Below are 13,510 nucleotides of genomic sequence, written 5' to 3'. Positions count from 1 at the left end.
ATGTGAAAGCAGAGTTTTCTGTATTATAACTATATGAACCCACTGGAAAAAAAAACAGGGAGAAAATGACAGTGGGAAAGCGTAGTTCCAGACTCAGTGAAAGCCAGCCTTAGAGCTGGCTACAGCACTGGGAAGTCAGCTTTAACTGAAAAACCACAAGATATTCTCTTTTTTTACAGGACCAAGATCCAGCTTCTTAGGAGAGTACAGGGGCTTGCAGCTACCAGAAATGTGCAGGGAAATAACAACAGGGTGTTACTTAAATTTATTTAAAAAAACCCAAGCACCTAATTGTTTTAATTTTTAAATTTATTTTAATTTAAATGTTTTTATTGACATGTTGGAATTGGAATAATATTCCCTTATTTTGTCTCCATACCTGTCTCCACTGTTAGAATTTTTTTTTATTACTTGTGGCAGCACTTAAAATGTAGTGGCACTGATATGCACCTGTGTTTCACGTTGTTAAATAAGTGGTTCTGTCTTTGATCTTTAAGTGAAACTATTTGTTCTGTAGGTGTAAAACCACGGAAGAGGAAGCCTTTTGGGTTATCAGGAATAATGAAAAAGGAAAAAGATACTGAATCTATGTAAGTATATTTCAGTCTTGAAGCTTTATCCTATATAAACACTAGTAAAATCATAGGGATAAACTTTAGCTGGTGTTTAAGGAACTTGTAACAGAAGTTTAGAGTAATCTTATTTGTATGAAAACATAACAGCTAATTAAAAGTTTTAAAATAAGTATTTTAAGGAAGCAGTGTAAATGTAATATAGTAGTCTTACTTGTCATTCATTTTCTCCTGTGCACAGCTGAGTAGTTGTCCATTTTTTCCACATTTAACGCTCTAGGAAGTGTGATCCTTCTGTGTACTCTTAATGAAGTAATAGCTCCATACTCAGAAGAAATACTGAATGCCTGTGTTTGCAGAATTGAAGCTTCAGTTACTTTTTTATTAGAAAAACTTTAGTGTACAATACTGAAGGACAGGAAAAGCTTTGAAAGTATTTCACTTTATCATGTGCACACTCATTTCTGGAAGACTATTGTTACTTGTAACAGATGTCCCTTTGCTGTATTCATTTGCATGTGTTCTTTCCCCTAGGGGTTAAAATTCCCCGGAAAGTGAGTTAGAGTAGAAATTCTTAGATGGAGTGGTTGCAGTCTATGTATTAGTAGTTGTTTTTGCTACCTTTTTTTTTCATGATTTCTAGATATTTTTTCTCAGTAAAAGTATTCAAAAGAAAATAGCTTACTACTTTAACAGACTTAGCAACGTAGAAATACTCTCAGAGGCAGCATCTGCCTACAAACTTACAGAAATTACTTTCACAAAATATTTTTGCCTGCCTTAGTTTTCAGTGTAGCTCTGAAAAAATAACAGCCTAAGAATTGCGGGTGCTAACTTTGCACATACAAAATGCCTCAGTTCTCTGTAAACTAAACACCTTTTCTCTTTATGATGATGTGTTTAGGGCTCCAATCTGCTGGGGCTTTAAGTCATTCTTCTGTTTCTGTTCTTTCTGTTACTTAGTCTTTCACCCACGGTCTTCTTTGTACTTTATTAATCTGGTTAATTGGTAAGAGAAATGTTGAATACAGTGTCAATTTGGTCTGCATTAATGTGAGAACATGATTTTGTTACAAAGTAATACTTTGTCTGATAAAGATTTAAATTTCTATAATAGTCCTGTCTTAGACAGCTTTAGTGTGCCTTTTTGAAAGTACTCTGTTTACTATACTTTCCTTATGGTGAAAGCAGTATCAGCAGCAAAAAAAGTTTATCATTTGCCTTTTGTGTCTGCATTTACTTAATTTCAAGGTAGTGATTTTTTTATTGTATTGAGTGCTATTATATGATTGAATTCTGTAGCTACCAGTTTTCCTTGTCCAGTGAAATAATTATTTTGCCACTATGTAGGTTATTAATCTGGCTAGTCTTATGTCACATATGTTAGAAGCCTCCTTGCAGGCCAGATGTCTTCTTCCATACATTCGTTGGTAGAATGAAACATAATCTGGAAACAGAAAAGATTTAGGCCTCTTGATAGTAGTTTTCTGCATCCAATAAACACCTGGAAGTTCTAAATTAACTCTTCCCAGGTGGATCCTTAATTAGATACCAGGTTTTTCTTTTGACCTGTAACAAAACCAAAATTTTCTTGGGCACTGAGAGCTAAAAACTGGCTTCTGCATGATGTGGAACACTTCCTATCTTTGTTTGCTTATCCATTGTGATGTCAGAATAGTTTTCTGAATGCTACTTTTTTGCAAAGACGTGCAAGGTAGTAGTGTGTCTTCCTAGGAAAAAAACCTGTTGTTCATGACACAGTGATGTCAAATATAAATCAGCTCAGCCACTCTGGAATGGGAAAAAAATTGCCTTCAACAAGTTGGATTAAAACTTAATCTGTTCTATTTGTATCTACATGTACACATATTACAAAAATGGATAGATCTTGAGGCAAGAAAGAATGAAATATGAGGGCATGACACTGACCTCTTAACACATGCCATAGGCTTTTACATTACACTGTAACTTATAGATTAACTAGGACATCACAAATAAATAACAAAGAATTAGTGATCTGCTTAAGTAGAATATTCAATTAGTTATTTAGGATCTCTTGGAAAAAAAATATTACCAGTCTGCATTTTGTCTGATTTTGTCTTAAACTGATGATCCTGTTAACAAGCTCTATGTGATAAAACTCCTTATTGTCAGAACCTTCTTTGCACAGGGGTCAAATGCTTTCTAAATCTCGTGTTAAACTAGGCTGTAAGTTTTAGTTTGTGTAGAGAAGGCTTTCAACACCCAGAAAAACTCTCATGATACGTAAGCTTTTCATCTTATCAATACAGTTTTTAAAATGTTGACACTGAAACTGGATGCTGTGTCAAGTGGTGGTTTTACACAGGGAAATACCATACACAGTGTGTGTTATTGCATATTTCTATATAGACTAGTTAAGGCTTTAACTTCTTTTTCTAAATACTACTTTGCATGGTTTAGTTTTTATGTACAATCCTTAAGTTCCCTTACAGACTTAAAATGTTACCTTATACTAGACCTTGAGTTCTTCAATCTTAAAAATCACTCATCTAGATTGCAAAAGCATGTTACTTAAACCCCAGGGTCCTCATTTTCCACTTCAACAGCATTTGCAAACTGTTGAGTTTTCTTTTTTTATCTTGAGAATGTGTCCTCGAGGATCCTGTGGTGCTTCTTGGAATGCTGCTAGATCTGCCATTTCTTTTTCAGATCTTTATCTCACATTTTTTTTTAATAGTCTTCCTTATGGACTGAATTGCTTTAGTTGTAGTTTGCCTCACATCTTTCGTTTTTCATAACTTTGATGGACTTCACACTGTCTTCAGTACAAGCCCTTTTTAAAACCACGTGTGATAAATTCTGTTAGTTGTATCTTTTGAGACAAGTCTTGATACTTGATCTCTTCAGGCTGAATAAATAGCTTCCAGAGTAGCTTTTTCTATTGCTATGAATTCAGTTTAGCCAGCAGAGGGAGATAAGACGTCAATTAGAAACTTGGTCACATGTTTTCTTTTGTGTGAGACCTTTCAGAAGAGATGAGATTCTTCATCTCACTGTCGATACCTTAACAGGCTGTACTGAAATCCGTATTAACGCTTCCATGTTAGCCAAGTTTTCATACCTGCTTTTAAAGGCACAGTAGTTTTTACGTTCAGCCTTTCAGAGAAGATGATTTAGAGGGCGATAAGTTTGATTTTATTTCTATGTGTGTTCAGGATGCTAGTTTTGATTATATAAAAACACTTTTGTTTGGTTACACTAGCACTTACCTCCTTTTATTTATCAGGATCAAAATTACAGAGGACTTGTATGTTGCTCAGAAATTCCCACATTCTGTAACTGTAATTGCTTCTGCTTCTTGCAGATATCAGAGACAATCAGTGTCATTCACTACTGCTTAAATCAAAGTTATAACGGAAACATATAACACTAGTGAATAATGTGCTTGCAATCACTGCTTTTCTGATGATTAATTTTTGTAGTTGTTTGGTTGTTTGTTTTTTTTTTTGCTTGGTTTGCTTTGGTTTTGGATTAGGAGGCTTTTGCATGTTGCTTTGTTTTGTGTTGTTTTCTTGTTATTTCGGGAGAGTTTTTTTCACTATGATGGGAGTTTGCTTTTTTTCATCGTTTCTTTTGAGTGTTTCTGCTGCAGCGTTCTAAACATAAACTTTAGCTTTTATTTGAATCTTGTTCCTCTGACTGTGGGTTATTCAAAGTGAAAATTTTGCCAGGATCTGAGAGATGAAGGGGTCAATTGCAACATTCCAAATTAATTGAAAATATTGTAGTATCAGAACCTGTATGAGTAAAATAAATTGTGCATTGTGTAATTGTGTATTTTCTTGATTTGCTTTTTTAATAGGGAGTGTCCAGATGCAGACTCAGTTGTAAGTACACTTATTTCCAAAACAAATGCATATGCTAGTATTGTCAGTCTAACTTATATACAGACCCTGCAATGTGTTATTGATCTAATAGAGGATTTGGCATTTTGATAATGTAGCTGAAGAGTTAATTTTGCTCAGTACATATTCCCTACCAATATATACAAATATGTTTTAGTAATATATTCATGTATCTTAGGAATTTTTATTTTTAAACAATATGCTTCTACTGGAAGTGTTTGCTACTTTATTTTTCAAGTTAGATGTTTAAATTATAAGAAAAAGATTCAGCTTATTGCAGACCCAACTTAAACTTTCTAGTAACAACAAGGTTTTACTTTATCACCAGCAATAAAGTGTAGGAATGTACCTATTAAAATAACTCTTGATGCACTTTTTTAGTGCCCTGTCAGTTAGATCACTGCTATCAGTTCGATCTGTGATACATCTTGTAATTTTATTAAATTCAACTAGCAGTTGGAAATTAAATTGGTATGCTAATGCTTTTTTAATTTCCTTAATTGAGACTTTTTATTTAGACATGTATGTTCTCTTGAATTGTATGTAAGAGGGATTGTAACTCCCTACAGCTAAAAGAGGGAATAATTTACAGAGTACTTTAAGTGTTTTTCCATAAACTCATTTGGATTTTAGTTCATTTATTGAGATGCAAATTATATTAAACAATTTACATTTCCAAGTTCACCTGTTTTGTGGATTTTATTTTTTGTAATTACTGTATGGGGATTTTAGTATCATATATTAAAACTTTTGAGAATTTTGCTTTAAAAAATGCAGTAGAACCATCCGTTAATAAGGAAAAGTAAGTTTTGTCACGTAACTGAACGTGTGTAAGAACATCCTTACAAGTCTCATCCAGACAGTTATTTTATCTTACTTGGAGTCATCCTGATTTAGAGACAGTTTTCTTTTCTTGGGTGCATTTAAATTAACTTTAGCATTATCCCTGTAACGATCAGACTTTCCATGGAAATAATATCTTCTGACAGTTCAGACATTGGTGTGAACCACAACTGGGTTTAGTTTGCAATGTTTATTTTCTTCTATGCTAATTTTGGTCTTTTTTTTTTTAAATTAGTTTCAAAAATATTCAACCATAAATGTGTCTGTAATTCTTTTTCGCTGCATGAGGCATACCATATGATCATCTAAGTTAATTGTTCTGTCTGAATGTAATTTATATTTAATTAAAAAAAAAAGACTAAACTTTTATAGTGCCTAAAAAAAATTTGATACTTTTTGGCACCCTCTTATTCCAAATACTTTATGACTGCATTTAGAATTTAAAATTTGTTCTATAATTTTTTGCTTTCTACAAGCAACTGTATTACTCTGAATGGTAGAATGCTTTAATAGAAGGCATTACTGCCATTCTCGTGAAAGATTATGTAGTATATACTATGTGGATGGGATTCGTTGCACCTCTTATAGACAAGCACCTCAGACTGTTTTAACATTCTAAGGTTGGTGTCCTCTTCTGGAATGTACTGTTTAAAATTATTTTTTCTTTAAGGTTTCTCTTTTGATTTAAGTTTTCAAAATTGATCTGGGTAGTTACAGCCATCTACAGTGTTATCTCTAGAAGAATTTGTTTTGTTTGGATCTTTGCAATAAGTGACACATTTCAAGAAATTGAACTTGGAAAAGTATTACTTCAGAAAAAAAAACTAAAACTGAAAGCAGCCATAATTTGTGTTTGATTGCTACTATCCTTTGGAAAATTCAACTTGCTTAGGATGTCTCTATTATGATTTTGTTCATCTTTGGTTATTCACAGATAATCTGTCTTGCTTTTATACTATACATGATCTTACTTTGAAAGGTGGATTTTATTTATTTGTTAAGAGTCTTAATTGTGACAGGAATTTAAGACATAACTGCTCTACAATTATTAATAACTACAATCACTAATGTAAATATACTGACATTTTAGAATATACCAGCAAGAACTGACTTCATTACTTTTATCTACCATGTGCACGTGATACTGTGGATCTTTGAACATAAGATTGATACCATTATGGCACTCTCACTTGTCCAAACTGTATAATGCAGTTTGTTCCTGTGTATCCATAAAACAAAGCAGTCCTAAAAGATGTCTTTTGTACCAGAAAAGAAGTTCTGTAGTTTATGTACAGCAAGACATCCACTTGTGCACATCAATTTTGTAATTGCCAGGTGATATACACTGGAAAATACAATGCATTCGAATAAATTATTTCCTAGCAATAACATTGTGTAACTGCTGTAAGATTGGTTTATGTGCTTATGAGTAGGAAGGCATCTGTGAACTGAGAATTTGTCAAGAGAGTTGACCATTTCAGTAAGCAGTCTCTGTTTAAGTACAGATAACAGTATGTTGTGAGATTTAAAATTCTTGTGCTGTTATATGTCAGTCTACACATGTAACTTCCATTAAGCTAAGCCTTGATAATTAAAAAAATAGAAAGTTAGTCATGAATATATTAGGAAAGGATAGCAGCTGAAATTCTGGGTTCGTGTGTGTTTATTACCTAGAAAGTTGTTTCTAAAGACATAACTAATTGCCATGCTTCCCATGGGTTTGCTGTGTCTCTAGGGATGGTCTATAGGAAGGTACAAGCTCTAATAGGAACTTTTGAGGGACCATTTAAGAGGTTTTCCTTGTGTCCAGTAAAATCTGAATTTGGATTGCAACCCTTCTCTTGGTTGGGATACTTGCAGATCTCCTCCTTCTACTTGACTGCCTATTTTCATGAAGACTGTAGTAATGTAATTATCTTTGAGTCCTCTGTTCTGTCTGTCAGATCCATTTGAAATTGTCCAGTAAGTTCAAAAGTAATTAAGAAGGGAGCCACAGATGCACAGAACGTAATGCTGAAACGTTTTTTTTTTCATAGCAAATTGGAATGCAAACAAATATATCAAGGCATTTTCATTAACCTCTTTACGTGTTAGTGTAGCACAATTACAGTTGTATAGAGTTATACACCATTTTTATTCCTGAGGACTGATTGAATTTGGAATCATCAAACTAATTAGTGGAACATGAATGTAACAGTATGTTTAGCGAAATTTGAATGTTTTTGGCACTGCACGAATCAGGCACATATTGAATACCTCTTTTTTTTCCCTTTCTGGCAATGGAAGAATCTGCTAGCTAACTCTTTTCTTGCATGCCTTTTAGATTAATAGGCACCCTAAAGAGAGGAGGCTGGTAATACATAAAATCTGTGCTTTAACCTAAGGTTATACCTGAGTCAAATTTACATCTCAAATATGTAAAAAGAGGAGAGGCTTTTCTAAATCTTGATCCAGGCAGTGAGCTTTAGCTGCTGACTTTGAGTTTGCCGAAGTCCCATTAGGATTAGAAGAAGTTAGTCCAGTTCAGTAAAATGTAGAAAGCTCATCTGGCAGAAAAAATGGGCTGTTCAACTGCACTGTATTTTGAAGCGTATCAAGTTTTGATAAGGAATTCTCACAACCACTGTGGATTTCCTAGGAAAAGAGAAATAAGAGACAGGCTAAAGCGTAGTGAAGGATCTTTCCTTCTTGACCAATGGCGATCTGTACAGTGCTAATACTGCTGATAAAGGGCCAAATGAAGTAGCTAGATTGCAGTATGCTCCAAATGTTCCTCTCTTGTCCTCTATACGTGGCCCAGAGGAACTGAGTTTCTTCCATTGATTTTGGATAATAGATAGGACAGGGCAATGAACTGAGGCACTATTCACCACAACTCAGAAATAACTTTTGGCAATAGAATACTTAGTCTTTGTGCTCTTTTCATAAGCACTTTAACTTTGCTGTTTTCTATGTCCTTGTATTTTGTTTCTTAAAAAAATATTCACCCTGGAAAGACCTAATGCAAAGTTACAAGCTCTAAATTTTACATGTATATTTAAAACTGTGTAATACTTTAATGAGTAACATGTCATGAGTGACATCTGCAAACATAGGGAAAACTCTATTATGCCAGTGTCTTTAATTGCTTAACAGAATGTCTGAGAATTTGAAACTTTATTCCAAGGAACTCCACTTTTACAGCTACTTCTACAGAGTTCATTTCACATCCATACTGAGGGTTTTTTTTAGTGCAAAGTCTACAAATAACATGTTTGGCTATGGAGCTAGACCAGACTTTCATCCTCGTCGTATTAGTTACTTCTCAGAGAAATCCAAAATTTGCAAAAGTATTCTTCCATTGTGTTGAAATTCAAAAATAAAATGTGTATACATGAAGATTGTGTGTTTTAACTCTCATCAGCACAGTACACAAATCAGGTCTTCTCTGTATTATTGTGCCTGTGCCTCATAGATAAAGATGCATGTAGATACCCTCATAGGTAAAGTTACCCACATAACGTGTAGTTCTCTAACTGCAGGAGTGTGGAGAAGGGACTTAGAGTTAGTCACGAATATGTAAATGACTTAACATCAGATTTGTGAATATCTTTCAAAGTGCTGTGTCCTCTGCCACTTTTTTCAAACTGTAAATTAGTAAATAATACTCTGATACTTCAGAAAGCAAAGCTCTTCACTTTTTCAACTGTTCAGAATGTTGAAAACAATATTTTGAAATTACAACTTAAGTTTTAAGTAAGATTTTGAGGTGCCATTGTGTTTAAATGTGCTGTAATTTGTCTGGTCAATCCAAAAGTATGTTGAGTATCTTTCACCCTTTTCTTTTGCAAACATACAAATTTGGTATCTGAGTCATTAACAAAGCAGGAAATACTAAGTGGATAATTTCTGACGTTGTATGCCCTGTGTAGATTCAGATGGTTTAAATTACATATATTTCTATTTTAGCAATTTTAAAAGGCAAGCAAGTTTTTTTGCACTGTGTTAGAAGAAAGTAGTAAGTTGGGCCTGATGAAAAAGAAGCAAGGAATTTTTCAGTTCTTCATTCAGAACTTAAGCTGTAGAGCATCCTTCTCTGTTATGTATGTATTAACAGTAACTTACTGTCTAAAGTTATGAATACAGGCTACATGGTAAAGTGACATTGCTGAGGAATAGATGATTTTTTTTTTCATTTTCATGATCCTGATTTTTTTTCAGATAATTAACATGAAAATATAAAGATATCTATCTATATCTAATATTTTAAAATATTAAACTATTATATTTGTATTTATATTTATTTTTATTTGTCAGTATAAAACTTTTAATATTTTGGTGCATTCTAAGGGTTTACTTTATCTTAGGTATTATTTAGTAAACTAATGCAACTTCTTTTATAATTATATAACAAAATAGTCAGATTTGCTAACTACATTGTGTATGTTGTGTGTGCCCAGTAATAATATCCTTTACATATATATGGCCCAGCTGGAGGAAAAATTGAATGTTTTATAATAAAGATTTTTGCTAGAATTCAGTTCATCTTAACCATGAATGATCCTGATCAGTTGAAAATTACCTAGTATATCACAATTAAAATTACAGAATTCAGAAGTTGCAGTATTGTAGGAAAATGTACCTACCCTCTAGCTATATGTTTTTGTTCTGTTTACTTTGATGTCAAGTGTCATTAGTGTTTTTTGGTATATAAACAAGGTCAGCCTGAGGTCAAGCGTAGCTAAGAACCCTGATTTGAGCAAGTAGAGCTAAGGTAGTGGACCGTGTGATCCTACTATTATTACTTTCTTCTTGTTCAGTTCGTTCTTTCTTTTTTTTTTTTTTTTTTAATAATATCACTATGGTCCAGGTCTTACAAGTATTTCAAAAAATTGCAACTGTATTTTAAGGTTCAAGCTTAAAGCCTACTCTTTGGCCTTAGTTTGATGCAGTTTAATTTGGCACAGCATTACTTCTATGTAGAATTGTCTTTCTTACTCTTTAGCAGAAAATTTGATCTAAGTTTCAATTTAATTGAAAAGTACTAGCTTTAAGGAGGAGTACAGAGGTGAATCTTGCTTAGTAAAATATCAGACACCCCACTTATGATATCTGTAGAAAGAACAGAGGGACAACATTTTTATTTTTATCATCCTCTCCAATTAAGAAACTGTATCCTTAAATTTGGCTTCAAATTTTAGGTGAAGCCAAGTAGTTGTTTGTTAGTCCACTTGAAGTCTTCAGTGCAAGTCATTCTGTTGTATCTTATGACTCAAAACAGCAAGGTGCATTTTGAACATGTCATATATATCTTTTATTAGTCAAACTGCCTTCTGGTACCTACTTTGTGGTAGAATGGGCTAATTGACACAACCACTTCCTTATATGAACCTTATCAATTCTATAAAACCTATGTAACTAGTGAAATTGCTACATTTTTGAAGGTTGGGTTGTTGCTTTAGGTGATAAACATACCGAGGGATCTGAGCACTTCACATAGGCTTGACTTTCTGTGCAAAGTCATAAGTGGGCTTTTCTGAATGGGAAAAGTATCCAAGTTTCTCTCTTTACTACACCCAATTGTGGCAGTTTGCACATTTTTGAAATTTTTGTTATTAGAGAGTTATCTTTTTATGAGACGAAATGCTCAGTTAGATGTTCTAAATTATTGTAACATAATTCTCTCCAATTTGTATTTAATTGCCAGATGCTTATTAGCTTCAAACATCCAGACTGGTGCTGGAGATGTGTAAAGGAATTTTAAACACTTGTATTTAAGTTTCATCCATGCCTCTTAATTAATGTGGATATTCTTTGCTAAAGGAGAGAGAGATTGCAACTTGTGTAACATGGAAAGCTTTAACTCACGTGAAAGTACTGACTAGTACTTAGGAAAGGTTTTACTTGTGCACCATCAGAGCCCCCAGTGACTTTTCTAAGAACTGAAAATTAGCAAAGTATTTGAGAACTATATGCTTATTTAACACCCATTAGTAAAAATAATGAGGTTCACTTGGTTTCTGACTAGTGAAAGCAGATGGATTCAAACTTGTCAATTTTCACAGGAAATTTGGAGGTTATTCTGTTCTGTTCCTTGAGGTATCATGTCATGCTACTTCTGAATTAACAATCATAACTGAGGTGAATGTAATAATTAGTGTTGAATAACAAGGACTTTCATGACCTGTCATAATAAGTTTTCAATAATATAGAATTCAGTCTGATGTAAGAGAAATATGTCTTAATTTTTGTTGTTGTTTTTAGAACATTCCTGGTGTGGATGATGAAGGATACAGCATTAAACCAGAAGCAACACAGGATATCCTTTTCACTATTATTGTAGCAGGTTATTTAGTATTATTACAGAGCTTTGAAGAGTGGAAATACTGATTAAGGTGTTAAGTAAAGAAAGACAAATAACATTCATGGTTATGTTGCAGATTTGTGTTCTTATGTTCCCATGTGCACAGTTTTGTCTATCTTAGGTTTTTGTGTGTGTGCAAGTGTTAAAGGTATCAGATGTCTCAGAAACATTAAGAGGATGTTTTTCACATGAGATTGGAAAAAAAAGTAACTCCCAAAAAAGTTTTAACAAAAACTTTGAGGTGATCATTAATATCTTTCTCCTTGACAAACTGTGAGGTAATTGTTGAAGTTTGTAAACTTTTTTAAAGCAAATAGGGTGGCTATCTATTCTATACCTGCACCCTCCCACTTTATTATGACACCTTTAAAAAGACCAACATCTCCAGTAGTCTAAAAATAAAACTTAAGCTACATAGTGAAATCATTATGCCACATGCTATTTTTCTAATTAACGCTTCTAACTTTTAACTTCTAAATAACAGCTTTGATGTGTAGAATAAGCTTTTGTTACAAGTCCTTTATTGTTTGTGAAAGTTCATTATTTTTCTGCGTTCTTCTTTTAAAAGAAAAAAAGAGTTCTCTTTTTCCATCTCATCAGAAACAGAGGGAAGCTCTATAAAGAGCTGGGAATAGTTGCTACATGTTTAAGCAAGCCTAATATGTTAGCAAGATAACTTATCTTTGGAAATGTATTCAGGGAATTCTCTGGATGCTGCAGATAAACTTTGCAATTCTGAAAAATTTTAAACCATTAACAGCACCTTAAACTGGACTGGTGCATCATCCTAGCTTCTCTGCTTTCATCATCTTTGCAGAATATGCTTCTATTGGCCTCAGTGGAGATTGTTGTAGTAGTTCCAGTTATCTCCTAGTTACAAAATCGATGTAAAGTGAAAATCTTAGGTCCATGTCTGAGAAGGACATGCATGTATTTATGACAGGGAGAGAGGAGTGAACAACATTCATGCTTTGTAAAAGGCTCATCTGGGCATACTGTTGTATGCATTATCCTTTTTGTTGTGAAACAATAGAAAAAGTTATACAAACACTGAAAAAGCTCAATGATTTGTAATCCCTGTCAGCCTCTCAGTTAGGTAGTACTTGAGCTTCTGAAAACCTTGTGACCAGATTCAGGAAGTCATCAGTTCTCATCTTCTTTTCCTCTGTTAGCCTCCAAATGTGGATCTTTAGTCTGTTGATGGGAGCTCTAGACATAATTTGTTGGAGGACATTATTTTACCATAGTGTCAGTCAGTCCTAAGTCCCATTCTAAGTATTGGAAAATCAGTTTATAGGAGCTGCTTGGTTCATAGGAAACAAATATTGAAATTTGGTGATAACTTTCAGGGCAAGATCTTTTCATTAAAAACAATTTGTCTTTGAAACTTTTCTAGATGTGATCCACTTTAGGGGACGGATAGGCTGCAAGGTGAAAAAACATCTGACTTTTTTCTTCACCACAACTCAGGGATTCTTTCAGTTGAAGTTAATTTGGAATGTCTTTAGGGTTCAAATTCTAATCTTTGTCAGGAAATATTTTGAAGAGATTTAACTCAAATGGCTGGCATACTTCCAAGTGAAAATAACAGAATATGCTTCCCCTAGGTGGTGTGAAACTTTTTTGTTTAAGTAGAAGAAAAATGAAAATTCATCTGAAAAAAAAAAAGGTATCTTAAAATTTGGCATAGGCCTTCCAGAGCTATTGTCACTGCCGTTCCTCTTCATATAAAGCACCAAGACTAAATTCATCTGTTTATTTTGAGAGCTTAGTTTTTGCTGTGATACTTTTTTTTTTTTCACTGCTAATCAATAAAGCAAGTACTTCAGCTTAAAAAGATTTCTACATTTTCCCTACATGTGTTA

At 33.5% G+C, this 13,510-nt stretch overlaps 1 protein-coding gene across 1 annotated transcript in view; it reads left to right on the top strand.

Annotated features, from left to right (window-relative positions):
• Nucleotides 1-13,510, top strand: part of FCHO2 (FCH and mu domain containing endocytic adaptor 2) — a 104,336-nt gene that overhangs the window by 61,103 nt on the left and 29,723 nt on the right. The window contains exons 10-12 of the mRNA XM_064140377.1: nucleotides 518-590; nucleotides 4,417-4,441; nucleotides 11,546-11,600. Of these exons, the coding sequence (XP_063996447.1) occupies nucleotides 518-590; nucleotides 4,417-4,441; nucleotides 11,546-11,600 (153 nt within the window). The remainder of the gene's footprint in view (nucleotides 1-517; nucleotides 591-4,416; nucleotides 4,442-11,545; nucleotides 11,601-13,510) is intronic.

This window comes from Pogoniulus pusillus, chromosome Z (genome assembly GCF_015220805.1).
Source record: "Pogoniulus pusillus isolate bPogPus1 chromosome Z, bPogPus1.pri, whole genome shotgun sequence".
Classification (NCBI taxonomy): domain Eukaryota; kingdom Metazoa; phylum Chordata; class Aves; order Piciformes; family Lybiidae; genus Pogoniulus; species Pogoniulus pusillus.
This window is presented reverse-complemented; position numbering and strand designations above follow the sequence as displayed.